We start from the raw sequence: 15,276 nt of genomic DNA, 5'->3' as shown, positions 1-15,276 counted from the left end.
CCACCGTGATGAGACCTGTTATGTGCTACACCATGAGCGCCACCCTTAGCAGCCATCTCATACTGGCCGAGCAGCGCATCTTTCTACTCTAGATGACTCTGACCCTCTAGCGTCTTCCTCCGGATCCAGCCCGGGCGTACCATCCTTCACTCAGGCCGACTATGATGAGCTTCAATGCCTTTGCTTGGCCACCCGTTCTCCCAGTGCTGGCTTTGCACAGCCAGGTAGCACTCCTGCCTCTCTTCTCAGTAGCTCGGGCTCCTGGATCATCGATTCAGGAGCCTCGCACCATGTGACAGGTACTTCATCATCACTCAGTTCCTTTAGCCCTCTTTCATTTCAGTCTATGACCTTCGCTGATGGCCGCACTACTCCCATTTCTGGTATTGGGAGTACCTCTCCCTATCCTGGTCTTACCCTCTCCTCTGCACTTTGTGTTCTCCAGTCTCCCTTTAACTTACTTTCGGTCAGTCAGCTTACTAAATCTCTTAACACTATGTCTTATTTTATCCATCTTACTGCTTATTTCAGGATCTTGTGACTCGGAGGACAATTGGTAGAGGACGTGAGGTAGATGGGCTGTATCGTCTGGATGGTGTTCCCACCCATACCATTTTACACAGCTCTGTTGACGCTTACTAGTGGCACTGCCGCCTTGGTCATCTATGCATTGAGTGCTTACGGCGCGCCTCTATAGTTTATGTTCCTATTTAGTCTTTTCAGTGCGAGGCCTGTGAACTTGGAAAACACCACCGTGTGTCTTTTCCCTCTAGGCTTGTTGGTCGGGCCTTGCACCCTTTTGCTTTAGTGCACTTTGATGTATGGGGTCCCATGAGAACTCCTTCTATTTTTGGATATAGATATTTCGTTATTTTCATTGATGACTATTATCGCATGACTTGGCTGTATTTGCTTCAAGATCGTTCTGAGGTTTTCTCTGCTTTTCGTACCTTTCATTCTGAGGTTACAAATCAGTTTGATTGTACTCTCAAATGCTTGCGCACAGATAATGCTAGAGAATATTTCTCCACTACTCATGGGTTCCAGGATTTTCTTTCTAGTCTGGGTAATATCCACCAGTCTTCATGTGCTCACACCTCTCAGCAGAATAGTGTAGCTGAAAGGAAGATGCGATCTTTACTCGATGGGCCTCGCTCCTTCTTATTCAGATGCGAGTTCCCAAGAGCTATTGGGGTGATGTCGTTCTTACTGTATGCCACCATGCCAACCAGCTTCCATCCTCGGTTCTTGGTGGCTCTTCCCCCTTTGTTGTGTTATACCCTGGTCATGATCCCTTTCCTATCACCCCTAGGGTCTTTGGGTGTGTTTGTTTTGTTCACCACCTTGGTCCTGGCTTTGATAAGCGGTGCATCTTTCTTGGGTACTCCCGTACCCAGAAAGGTTATCACTATTATAGTCCTTGCCTGCGTCGGTCCTTTGTGTTTGTCGATGTCACATTCTTCGAGTCCGAGTCCTACTTTGTATCTTCTCATGAGACTCCTTCCACAGTTCCTGACTCGGACCTTTCTCTTCCCTTCCCAGCTCTTCCGGCTCCTCTACTCTCCCCTCATGTATTGGTTCTTGAAACAACTTCTGTATGTGACTCCTCTTCACTACAGGCTCCTGAGGCTACTGAGGCTCCTCCTCACGCTCCTATGCAGGCATATCCTCGTCGACCGAGATCTACAGCTCATCCTTGTCGGCCGCGATCTACAGCTCATCCTCCTCCGCCCGCGCCATCGCCCTTGTAGCCGGAGCTCCCAGCCTCCACATCTCAGGTACCTATTTCAGATTCCACTTCCGATTCTCCCATTGCTTCTCGTACTCGCTCTCACAGTACTGCTTATCCCATTTCCTCTGTTGTTTCATATGATTCTCTCACTCTTATGTTTCGGAGTTTTGTTTCCTCTTTGTCCTCTATTTCTTTGCCACAGTCTTTAAGAGCAGCACTTGATCATCCGGAATGGCGTGCGGCCATGGATCTTGAGATGGAGTCCCTACAGGCCAATCAGACATGGGAGTTAGTTCCTCTTCCTCCTGGGGCTCAACCGGTTGGTTGCCGCTGGGTTTATGCTGTCAAACACTTACCTGACGGTACTATTGAGCACCTTAAGGCGCGGTTGGTAGCCAAAGGATATACTCAGACCTTTGGTGTTGATTATTTAGAGACTTTCTCGCTGGTTGCTAAGATTTCGTCTGTTCGAGTGCTTCTATCTCTTGCGGTTACACATGACTGGCCTCTACATCAGTTAGATGTCAAGAACGCCTTTTTACATGGTGAGCTTACTGAGGAGGTGTATATAGAGCAACCTCCTGGATATGTTGCTCAGGGGAGATGTCCTCCTCAGTATGTCGGTTACGAAGGTCTATATACGGCCTCAAGCAGTCCCATAGAGCCTGGTTTGGATGATTAAGTGATGCTATCATGCGATATGGCATGAAGCAATGTGCAGTTGATCACTCTGTCTTTAGTTCTCATTCCACTGCTGGTTGTGTTCTATTGATAGTATATGTTGATGACATCATCATTACAAGAAGTGATTCAGAGGGGATACATAGGCTGAAAATCTTCTTGCAGAAAGAGTTTTCAACCAAAGATTTGGGTCTGGATCGGTGTGCCTCTGGTTGTGGACTGGATGGCGGAGGAGATTGACCCCGGGCAGGGGGCGGCGGTGACTGCCGAGGGCTCCGACCCTTGGGACTTTTCTCCTTGCGCTCACTTCTGTGGTTGTCGCTTATGACATACTTCTTCAAGTATCCCCAGCCAATCAGCAGCTCGATTTCTTCCTTGAGCTGCCAGCATTCGTTCGTGTCGTGATCGTGGTCCCTATGGAACCGACAGTACTTCGACTTGTCTCTCCTATTTCCCTTGGAGATAATTCTGGTTGGCCACCTTACGAACTCTTCTCTACTGATAGCGGCCAGTATGTGTCTCCGGGAGGTGTTGAGAGGGGTGAAGTTCTCTTCCCTCCTCTGGGGGGACTTCTCTCTTCTAGCGGCCTTATCATCCCTACGCTGCTTGGTAGGTTCTTGTCTTCAGAGGTTCTCCTCCGATTTGAGTCCAGGGCCGCCAATGTCTCTTCCACTGATATATATTCCTCTGCTCCGGCCATCAGATCTGCCAGTGAGTGCGGGTTTCGGCGAGCCACTGACCGGCAAAAATCGTTAGATCTAGCACCTGCGAGGAGCGCATTTGTGGCGGCTGAGGGATCTACGTTTGGCACTTGGAGTGCCTCCCTATTGAATCGGATCAGCTCTACGGTCTGGTCGGTCCAGTGACCTGTTTCTCTCCACCGATTGGCTCGCCGCAGAGCCGGAATGACTTTCCGGACTCCTACGATGAGGCCAGAGTTTTTCCTACGGCGCGCGGTCTTCCTGGGCTCGATGCTTTCGTGCAGAGCGGGACCGCGATCTTCGGCGGTGGTGAGGTTCTGTGTAGGCGTGCCGGGCTCTGGAATGTTGGACTTGTCTCGTGGAGTGGTGAGTCCGGTCTTTATCGTGGCGCGCTGACTCTCCCCTGTGAGCGCGTGACCTTTCCTGTACAGGTCGTGGAGCTTCTGGAGGATGTTGGGGAAGCGCTTGGATCAGCTGCTGTTACTGACCGACGAGGGCCGTCATCTGTTGAAAAAGAGCTTGAACTTGATCCGGAGTGGGTGTGGGATTGAGGTGGTCCAAACGAGCCGGGCTCTGTTCGGCTGTAGTAGAAGTAGCTACCACCTGTGAGGCGATTCGCTCACTCCGGGTCCTGCGAGGTAGCACGGCTCGAGTAGTCCGTGCAGTTGGTACCCGAGCATTCCTCCGTCCTGCCATTTTGTAAAGGGATTTGAACAGCTTTTAGTTCGAGGTCCCACGGATGGCGCCAATCTGTTGGGCCTAAAATCGGTAACAGATACGGCAATGACGTAAGAACCGAGCTGGAGGACCCGAAGAGCCGAAGTGTATGAGTTGAATCTTGAGGAACAGAAGTGAAGGAGCTGAGTCCTGCACAAGAAGCGAATGAGGTCAGAAGACCAACCCGAAGTCGTACTCCGGACAGGCCCTTCGACACTCAAGTCAGTATGAGCAGGAGTGCAGAGCGTGTTTAAGAGTAGTGGGTGAGAAGTTATTACCCTTCGGTTTGAGCTTTGAAAGCCCTTTTATAGAGGGAAACCTGGGGTGGTTGGATTACCTACCCCAGGACAGGTGTCGGCTTGTCATAGGTTCGAGTTTACCTACTCCTAGGTAATTACCATAATACCCCTGTGCAGCAATTAGGCTTGTGGTGGGCCATCCTGGGCCACGTGTCAACATCCAATTGGCTGCTATTTTTATATCCTATCAAGGTACTTGAAACTGGTGGTCCGGCCCTATATTGTTTATTTTCTGCTCGATCAAGGTCTGCAAATATCAACGATCGTGGGCTTTCATAAGAAAGCTGCTAATTATCATCATGCTCATTGAACCGTTGGATCCTATTATTATGAGATAAAAGGTGTATCAGATTCCTCTTGGGTATGTTTTTTTGAATACCAAGTTGCCAAAATTTATTGTGAACAAATGATCAAAACCAGTCGATTAATTAATCTTCTCAATTTGATGGAGGTTTAAAATAGATGTCACGGAATAAAAACCTCAACAGATAAGAGGGTTAAGAGCATCTGATGGAGAAGATTTTTGGGGCACAACCTATTTACTACAGGGCCCAACTTTTGAATTGTTTAGATCACCCATTGATGTGGCCCTACTAGCTTAAATTACAAATATAGGGCCCACAACAATAGTCGGAGTGTGTGGCTCTAGCAGTGTCACTTGTAGTTTCGCTAGGGTCCTCTTCAGTTTAGCATTACTTGATAATGCATAGTTATTTCTCGTAGACTTCTCGACATTGGCAGACATGTATTCTAATCTAGTTTAAAAAATACTTAAAGATACTTAGTGAGGGTGCGATTGGGATAAAGGGGCTCTAAGGGTTAATGTTCAATGGTTTCATGGGCTGATGGGCATGTGGAGAATCTTATAAATTTTAGGGAACAATGGTGGCTGGTTGTAGGTGGGATTTGGGGCGTGCAACAGCAGGTTGATAGGCTAGTTTTGGGTAGGATTACTGTTAGCCCAAGGGTTCCCATGGGTTGAATCATTCACCTTTATCTTCTTGTTTTGATGCTAGCAAACTCAAATTGATTAGTCTTTATGGACTAATGCGTTGTTTTGTAGTATTGTGCCTTAGACAGGAAAGTCAAATGTCAAACCAAAGATAGCAAAATACAACTCAACACATGGCTTGCGGATCAACATGCACAAAGAATCAAATGAGCTTGTACATACATTGGAGACATCATCCTTGGAAGATGTTCAAGTCAAGAGTTCAAGTCAAAGATCCCACAAGCATGCCTTGCAGAGTGCCAGAAGAAGCTTGGAGATGAACTAGCATTGGTGACCACCTCATGTATCATTGAAAATGTTCAAAGAATTGAGGAAGTCACAAGACCCAAAGCAAGTTGAAGAGTTCACTCACAAGTTGAAAATGTCCAAGAAAGTGCTAAGGAGCCAAGACAATCCAAGAAGAGTCAAGGTTATACCTTTTATAGATTGTATTGGAGTCCTCTTGTCAAAATGTATTTGCACTTTCAAAAGGATTTTCAAATGGTTTTCATAAACAAATTTGACATCTTTGGAAACCATCCACACACCCCAAAATGTGTTTGAAAACCTTTGACAAAATCCCAAAGCCCTAAAGTCTCAATGTATAAAACAAGTTTTCAAAACAGGGCCGGTCGACCGAGGTATCCCGGGCGACCGCGGGAAGTGTGCTGAAAATCAAGCACCTACCCAAACATAGAGGGCCAGTCGACCGAGGTACCAAGGTCTACCGCGGATGTGTTTCTGAAAATCCAGAAACAATTCAGCATGGTTGGGCCGGTCGACTGCCATAAGGCCGGGCGACCGCGGATAGGATTTTGGACTAAAAATGAAATGTCCAGAAGGCTCACGGCGGGTGACCGTGACACCCCCGGTTGACTGCGGTGGTTCGAAATTTCAAAATAAAAAAGTGAGCGCCCAAAAGGGTGGGTGACCGCGACACCCTGGTCGACCGACCCCGTCTGAAAAAGTATCCGTTGGGGCTTAAACGTTTAGTTATTTTTTACCCAGTTTATTATGGCTTTGCCCCCAAACGGTCATATCATTACATGGGCTATATATACCCTATCATTGACTAACTAAACAACCTTTTGCAAGATCATTTCATATCTATTTGAGTCTACACTTTCAAATCTAAGGTTTATCCTCTTTTATACTTTGATTTGTGTATTTTGCATTCAACAAGAGGATCTCCATAGGGCTTTTCATTTGTGTAATCTTTTGGAGAGATTGTGAGCTTCCATCATTGTAAAATCCTTATATCAAGAGGCTTTGTGCATTTTTCTTTTATTGTTCTTCATTGTAATCGAGGGTCTACAATTCGTCCCGTTAACAAAGGTGAATACGGTGCACAGAGGATTTATCCCCTCGGAGGCGGTGTGCAAAGAGGGTTTGTTCCCTCAGAGGCTGAGAAAGTGTTTGTACGGCTAAGTGATTCGGCTATAGTGGAATCTCATCATTAGTGGAGTACCCAAGGAGATAAACTTGGAAGAGTGGAGTAGGTCTTGTTGATAAACCGAACCACTATAAAAATTTTGTGTTCCTTGTGGTGTGCTTCTTCTCCCTTCCTTGCATTTGGTGATTGGTAATATCTAAACCCTATTTCTATTGTCTTGCTTAATTTAACAAGGGTTAGATCTAAATTGCTTAAATTGGTAAATTAATTTTAATATTGCATTTAATTAAAGGCAAAATTTTTAAACTACCCAATTCACCCCCCTCTTGAGTTGCCCTATTGGGATTTCATTTGGTATAAGAGCTTAGGCTCTTAAAAAGGCTTTATATTGAAAACCTACAAGAGAAAGATCTTTTGGCAACCTAATGGCTTCTAGACTTCCTAGATTTTATGGAACCGACTTTGGATCTAGGTCGATCCAAATGAGGTCAAAGTAATTGAAAATGGATTCATACTATGTAAATCTAAGAGAGTAAATGAATATGACAAAAAATTATTTTCCTTAAATTCTAAGGCTTTGAGTGCATATGTTGTGCTTTACCTACATATTTGTTTGATAGTATTTCTACTTGCAAAAATGCTAATGAAATATGGTCTCAACTTGAAAACAATTGTAATGCAACATGTCTTATTGTTTTGGAGAATACAAATAATAGTATATCTTATGAATCTCCAAACATTAAAGAACTTATTGATAAATGTATAAAATTAAATGATACTTTAAATGTTGAACTTTCAAAAAATGAAAAACTCAAGCACTCTCTTACCTCTATCTCCAATGAACTATTAGAATCTGAAAAAGATTATCAAGATTTATTAGATGAAGAAAATGAGCTAATTGAAAACAATAAGAAATTGAAAAAGAAAATAGAGGAAATGAAAATAAAAGAAGAAGAACTTAAGATAAACTCATCTCATGAATTAAATGCTACAAGAAGAAATCAATGAGATAAATATTAAAAATGAAGAACATACCCTAAATAACCAGAAGCTGCAAGAAGAAAAAGATAAATATTTTTGTGAGCATTCTTGTGATTCATCATGTTCATCTACCTATTCATTTGCATCTTGTAATTATTGTGGTAGATATGGACATTACAAATCTAGGTGTAGGCTTAGATTTGTAAAAAGCTCCAAGTTTGTATGGATTAGAAATGATTCATTATATAAAACAAACTTGAGTGGACCCAAGATGATTTGGGTTCCAAAAGCCCTCACTTGAATCTTAATCATGATTATATTTTAGATTTAGGGGTTTGTGCTTAAATGTCAAATCTTTTAAAAATTGATTAGTCGATACAACTTACTAATATTGATTGATCATCTTGTATCTAGGTTGCACGTGAATGTTTATATGTTTTGTAATTTTGTATGCTAGATGCTATACTTTTAAAGTAAATTAATCTCTTTGCATCTAATTGATTGTGCTTCAATGTATATCATTTTTATATACTTCTAGATACTTTGCATTTGATTGAGATGTAAAATATTGTATCTAGTCACTTTGTGCTTCATTGATTATATCATTTTAAAATGAATAATAGATACAAACATGCCAATCTTGCTTGATCTTTATGTATCTATAATGTAGTATTCATACCATTTATGACATGCTATATTTGATTGACTCCTAGAAACTCATGTCATCATGCATAAGAGATTGTATTATCTCATAATGGTATGATAATCTACCTTGGTCTAAGTGGTTGGTATCTCACTTGAAACTTATTCACACACTTAGTGCCCTCATTGACCCATAGGAATAGCTTAAGTTAGTTCAAGCTAGGTTCCTAAGTATTATCATGTTTTTGCTAGTCTTATATATTTTAGAGTTGTTGATCATGTTGTTCTAGCTAACATAAAAGAAATACAATGAAAATTAAAAATATAAGAAATGATTGAAAGTTAAGAAAAATGCATAAATATTACGTCTAAGCAAAATCCTTGTAAATCAAATCTTGAACTTCTCTAAACAAACAAGGTTGGGTCAAAACACAAAACTTAGCGAATTTCCAAAAAACTATTATTAATATCATAAGAAATTCATAAGTTGAAGCATTAGCCAAGGTATTTATCATTCATTAAACGCTCTTGGATATTCTTGACTTTTGATATAATCTCCTTGAACTCAAAATCTTAGATCATTTAAATTGAAACTTGGTTCAATGTGAGAAACACATGTGAGTTATCTTGACTTCTCATTGAACTACTCATGTTTAAGAGCGTCAATATGATCATTCATTTACGACATGTAACTCACTTGTTTTGAAATAAATCTAAGAAAAACATAAAACATTCAAACAAGCGAAATATGATTAAATGATGTGAAGTGCTAAGAAACTTTGATTATCTTAAACCCTTCACACCAAACCTATGTGCACTAGAAAAATAAAAATCTAGTTAAAATCTACATAAGTGTGCACATTGGAATATATTGTCACTATGGAATGTGTTTTATATTTGAACATCTACATTATCCATATGACATTAATAAGTTCACAAAATGATTGAACTTGAAACATTCTAGATATGTGAACTTCAAACTAAAGTGGAGTCATTAAATGAAATGATTATTAAAATTCACTTAATGAGAGGCATGTGATCTAAAGTTATATATATATATATATATATATATATATATATGTACACATTATGCCTATATATGTGATCTATGTATATTAACATTCAAATATTCATAGAATAGATCACTATAGAGTTTGAGTGATTTAATAATATGATAAATCTAAAATCACTCAAATTTATCTCATGAGGTCAATACAAGTTAAAAACATCATCAAATCCATGAGTTTGTGCTTAAAAAACCAAATGTGTGCTCAAAATTGAATTATGTGTATAAGTTGGCTTTAAAAGAGAAAAATTAAAATGAAATGTGTTTTGACAACCATACTTAAATATTTAAATAAAGTTAAATCATTCAAAACACATTAAAAAGTCTTATGAGGGATAGATGAAATTGAACCCAAACCTTGAAAATCTTATATAACTAGATATTCCCTCTACTTAGATGCAATCTAGCCAGTCTCTATAGGATAACTTACCTAACTAGTTGCATTCACATTCAAATAGAGATTCTTGCCCTAGGATAGCATGTTAGATGGTCGAATTCTCTTTCCTAGGTGTGTGGTTCATGTGACAAAAAGTATAGCACTCTATATGTATTTACCACCCCTTGTATGGTATTAGCTGAATGATAAGATATTAAACCTTAATGTTAAAAGCTATTCAATGGTGCTCATGCATTCTCTTGAAGGAATAGTACCATCACTTTAATTAATACATCTAATTATTTTGGCTTCTAGCCAACATCTTAACCATGATAAGTCATATGTGCCTTGAATTGTTATATATATATTATATGCACATAGTTAGGGGGAGCATGTGTTGCTAGGATGTCTCACGACCTCACTTGATATCATTTGAGTATCCTTCGCAAACATGTAATTGTAACCCAAGGGTTGTTTTTCAACTATTCACTACCCAGACCCTTGGTGACTCGGAGTTGGACAACCGTTTGGATTCATACTATGTATGAGTCACTAACAAAGGGGGAGCTATATAGGTAATATCTGTCATTCTCTGTCTTATCATATGTTGTTTGATATGGGTATTATATTACATATGATAAGTACACTCATTTGGAGCCACATTGCTCCATTTGTATTGTAGTTGGGACTTGTCTTATGCTTTCATTATGAGATCATCTCGTATTTATGACAAGTACCCTTAGCTTGAGCCTCACTGTTATATTCTTTTTAGAATTTAGACTTATCTTGGATGTGCCCATGTGTCTATCATCACTGCCAATCATAAGTATCATGTTCTAGAGTTTGAAAACTCTCTAGAACTCTCCTTCATATGATTGTGTTTCAGTTGATCATCTCATCTCCTATGAATTACTCACTCTTATCATGTGCTTTTGAAGCTAAGTAAATCATTCTTCATGATAAGATCCATTAGCTATGCACTCACTGTCACATCTATAACCATTTTGTATTGTCATGCCTTGCTTCTTAGGTTTTATCCAAGGCCAATGACCGCCACGATCCAGCGGACGCCCTCTTAGCCCTCCGACAAGGAAGAAATGAGACCCTAAGAGACTTCATGTTGAAATTCAACGCCAAATTGGCCCAACTTTCTAACATGGACGTCCAAATAGCGGTCGCAACACTGAAGCATGGCACCACCGACCCGAATCTCAAGCTGTATCTTACCCTCAAGCCACCGCGGGACCTGCAGGAGCTAGAATCCAAGGCTGACAAATTTGTACGAGCAGAAGAAGCCTGCGCCCGAGAGCAGAGCCGGCCCAGCCCCGATGAAAGAAAAAGCAACGACGGCCGAAGGGCCATGAGGCCACGGGCCGAGGAAAGACAGGCGAGCCGGAACCCCGTCCCCCTCTTCGAAAGACTAGGAAGCGCCCCATTGAAGGTTCCCCTCTCCCATGTCCTGCTAGCTATCAGAGATCAGGATCTCCTGACCCTCCCAAGAGAATGGCCACGGACCCGAAGAAGCGGTCCACAAGAAAGTTCTGCGAATTCCACGGGGACCACGGCCACGAAACCGATCATTGTTTCCACCTCTGGCTCCAATTAGAAAAACTGGCCGAGGAAGGGCACCTAAATCAATATCTCAGGAGCCCTGGCGAAAACTCGCACGAGGCCCATCACCCCGCCGACGAACCAAGAGGCAGGCACCGGTCCAGTAGCCGTCGTCGATCCACAAGCCGACGCCGATCCCCAAGCAGGCATCGCTCCCGGAGCAGGCACCGATCCTGCAGCAGACACGACACACGCTGCCACCAGCGCCCCAAGAAAGAAGAGCCCCCTGAACGGCCGCAGGCCAGCGAACAGCCGCCTACTATTATCGGAAAAATCAACATCATCGCGGGCGAACCGGCGGCGGGGGGACCAACAATGGCTGGCCGGCGAGCGTATGCAGAGCGGGTGTTTTCCCTAGAAATGCCTTCCAAAAAGGCCCGGACGGATCCCCCCCCATGAGGATCAGGTCATCGCATTCTCCTCTGAAGACCTCAACGGACTACAAGTCCCACACGACGACGCACTGGTCATCAGGCTAGCCGTCGCCAAATTCGACATAGGAAAAATTCTGGTGGACACCGGAAGCTCCATCAATGTGCTACACCTCGGAACCTTCGAAGAGATGAAACTGGGCGAAGGGAGACTGGGACCCGCACATTACTCCATCTACGGTTTCTCCGGGGCGTCGGTGCGGGTCAATGGCAAAATCGACTTACCCGTAACCTTCGGGACGTCCCCCCTCCAAAAGACCATCTTGACCACCTTCATGGTCGTGTACATACCTTTCACCTACAGCGCCATCATAGGATGCCCCGCTCTGAGAGACTTGGGAGCGGTAGTCTCCACCCCCACCTCAAGATGAAATTCCCCACTCAAACCGGGGTAGGGGAAGTTCGGGGCCAGCAGATGATAGCACGCCAATGCTACACGGCAAGCCTAAGAGGAAGCAACGCCCCGGCCAAAAACTTCACGATTGGAAGTGAAGACCCCCGGGAGCGGGCCCGTACGATCAGAGGAGAGCCCGCCGAGGAGCTAGACTCCATCCCCATAGCCCAAGATCAGCCGGAGAAACAAGTCCGGATTAGTTCCCTGCTGAAAGGCACCTTGCGAGACCAAATAATCAATTTCCTCAGAGCCAACAAAGACGTGTTCGTATGGTCTGCTCAGGACATGCCCGGGATACCCAAGGAATTGGCTGTTCACAGGTTAAACGTAAATCCAACCCTCAAACCCGTCCGACAGAAAAAGAGGAGCTTCGCGGTAGAGCGCCAAACTCATACAAAAGCCGAAGTGGAGAAACTGCTACAAGCCGGATTTATCAGAGAGATCCGGTACCCCGAGTGGCTGTCAAATGTGGTCATGGTCAAGAAAGCCAGTGGGGGCTAGCGGGCCTGTATAGACTTCACAGACCTAAACCGAGTCTGCCCGAAAGACCCCTACCCTCTCCCGCGAATAGACCAGCTCATCGATGCCACATCCGGGCACGACCTCCTCACCTTCCTGGATGCCTTCTTCGGTTACAATCAGGTAAAAATGCACGAACCGGACATCCCGAAAACTGTGTTCATCACCGATCAAGGCGTCTACTGCTATACTGTGATGCCCTTCGGGTTAAAAAACGCATGGGCCACATACCAACGGCTCGTGAACAAGCTATTCCGGGAACAGATCGGAAGAAACGTGGAGGTGTATGTTGATGACATGCTTGTAAAAAGTTTAGAAGCCTCCACACACATCTCCGACCTTCAGGAAACTTTTGACACCCTACAACGAGCCCGGATGAAGCTGAATCCCGCAAAGTGCGCCTTCGGGGTGACTTCAGGGAAGTTCTTAGGGTTCATGGTTAGCCAGAGAGGCATCGAGGCCAACCCGGAAAAAATCCGGGCCATCCTGGACATGGAGCCCCCGACAACAGCGGTAGAAGTGCAGCGACTCGCAGGACGAATCATCGCCCTCGGCCGTTTCATGCCCAAGTCGGCGGAGAAATGTCAGCCCTTCTTCAAACAGCTAAAACACATACGGGAATTCGAATGGACCCCGGCCTGCCAAGAGGCCTTCGACGCCTTGAAACAGTACCTTCAGACACCGCCCGTACTAGGCAAACCTGAGCCAGGGGAAAAACTATTTTTGTATCTCGCCATCAGCCCTACGGCGGTAAGTGCGGTATTGGCCAAACAGAGCGACAAGAAGTAACACCCGGTGTACTATGTAAGCAAGACCCTCCACGGGGCGGAGGTCCGGTATTTAAACATAGAGAAATTTGCCCTCGCAGTTGTCAGCGCCGCCCAGAAACTCCGCCCCTACTTCCAAGCCCACCCTATAATACTTTTGACTGACCAACCCCTCAGGAGAATTCTCCAAAAACCGGAGACCTCGGGCAGGATGGTAAGCTGGGCCGTCGAGTTGGGAGAGTTCGACATACAAGTCCGACCGAGGCCGGCCATTAAATCCCAGGCCCTTGTCGACTATATAGTGGAATCCACAGCCCCTGCCACGGAACATGCAATAATGGAAAATGCCAGGGGCCCCACCAATCAGACGGCTTGCGAAGACATGAGGCCAGACTCGGCGAAACAGAGCGGCGAGATTCACTGGACCCTGCACATTGATGGCTCAGCAGGTAAAACGGGGCACAGAGCGGGAGTGGTCCTTCACGGCCCCGAAGGATTCACATTAGAATACGCCCTCCGGTTAGATTTCAAAGCCTCCAACAACGAGGCTGAATACGAGGCCTTGTTAGCAGGGCTAAGCCTAGCCACGGAGCTCGGCGCAGGAAAGTTAAAAGTCTATAGCAATTCCCAGCTCGTCGTCAATCAAGTAAACGGGGCATACAAGGCCAGGGGCCTCAGAATGAAGAGATACCTCCAGAAGGTAAAAGAAAAGCTGCATAGAATGGGGGAAGTTGAGATTCTCCAGGTACCGCGAGACATGAACAATCGAGCGGATGCATTGTCCAAAATGGCCTCTGAAGAAACCCATGACTTCGGTACCGTGCTCACAGAGATTCTGTCCCACCCCAGAATCGATGAGGTACAAGTCTTGGAAATTCCACCGGGACCAAACTAGATGGATCCCATCATGCGATACCTGAAAGACGGGATACTACCCGAAGACAAGCTGGAAGCCCGACGCCTAACCGCAAAAGCCGCCCATTACGTGGTCCACGGACCCAGGCTGTACAAACGGTCATACACATGGCCGTACCTCCGATGCCTGGTACCCTCCGAATCGGAATACGCACTACGGGAGGTACGCAAAGGAATCTGCGGAGACCACGGAGGTGGCAGGATCCTAGCTCAGAAAATCGTAAGGCACGGCTATTTTTGGCCTACGATCCTCAGGGATGCCAAGGAATTCGTCAAAAAATGCAGCCCGTGCCAGAGGTTCGCCACCACCCCCCGTCAACCGGCCATCCCATACGCCGCGATGTTGTACGTCGCCATCGACTACTTCACCAAGTGGGTCGAAGTTAAAGCGGTGGCAAAGCCCAACTCAAAAGCAACGGAGAAGTTTTTCTATCATGACGTGGTCTGCTGCTTCGGCATTCCAAGAATACTCGTAACAGACAACGGACCCTAGTTCGCAAGCGCTGAATTCGGCAGATTCTACGATAATCTAAGCATCGAACACCGTTTCGCCTCCGTAGCACACCCACAAGCCAACGGGCAGGTGGAGGTAACTAACAGAATCTTGCTCCAGATTCTCAAGAAGCGATTGGGAGAAGCTGGAAAGAACTGGGTAGAAGCACTCCCTAGCGTCCTCTGGCCTACCGAACGACGCCACAGACCGCAACCGGGGAGTCCCCCTTTAGTTTAACTTTCGGGGCCGAAGCAGTCATTCTGTTGGGATTTCCAGCTTCCGCACGGAGAACTACGACGAACAAGGAAATTCTGAGCTCCTCCGGAACACTCTCGATCTCGTGCTCGAGAAAAGAGAACAAGCCCTCCTCCGAACCGCCTCCTACCAGCAAAGGGTGGCACGATACTACAACGCCCGAGTAAAAAAGCGCACAGTAAAGCCCGGAGACCTAGTACTACGGCGGGCGGAGGTATCCGACCCCCGAAACACCGAGAAACTCTCACCAAAATGGGAAGGACCCTACAGGGTCGTTCGAGAACTCGGCCCCGGGGCCTACCAGCTACAGCA

The 15,276-nt window shown here is 45.1% G+C and overlaps 1 protein-coding gene across 1 annotated transcript; it reads left to right on the top strand.

Moving 5' to 3' along the window:
- Nucleotides 1-894: 894 nt before the first annotated feature.
- LOC143855960 (uncharacterized) lies at nt 895-3,665 on the top strand. Its single transcript, XM_077366004.1, has 3 exons — nt 895-1,836; nt 1,935-2,294; nt 3,312-3,665. The coding sequence occupies exons 1-3, from the start codon at nt 895-897 to the stop codon at nt 3,663-3,665; spliced, it is 1,656 nt and encodes a 551-aa protein (XP_077222119.1).
- Nucleotides 3,666-15,276: the final 11,611 nt, after the last annotated feature.

The sequence above is a fragment of the Tasmannia lanceolata genome, unplaced genomic scaffold (genome assembly GCF_043159265.1).
Source record: "Tasmannia lanceolata isolate RefF3 unplaced genomic scaffold, GAP_Taslan_0.1 ptg000023l, whole genome shotgun sequence".
NCBI classification, from domain to species: domain Eukaryota; kingdom Viridiplantae; phylum Streptophyta; class Magnoliopsida; order Canellales; family Winteraceae; genus Tasmannia; species Tasmannia lanceolata.
This window is presented reverse-complemented; position numbering and strand designations above follow the sequence as displayed.

What these genes read in the sequence shown, in the direction of transcription:
- LOC143855960 (XM_077366004.1), top strand. Translation starts at nt 895, where the DNA reads ATGACTTGGCTGTATTTGCTTCAAGATCGTTCTGAGGTTTTCTCTGCT. An exon ending in TTCTCGTACTCGCTCTCACA is followed by an intron (nt 1,837 to 1,934) that starts GTACTGCTTATC and finishes TCTTTGCCACAG; the next exon opens with TCTTTAAGAGCAGCACTTGA. An exon ending in ATGGTGAGCTTACTGAGGAG is followed by an intron (nt 2,295 to 3,311) that starts GTGTATATAGAG and finishes GGCTCGCCGCAG; the next exon opens with AGCCGGAATGACTTTCCGGA.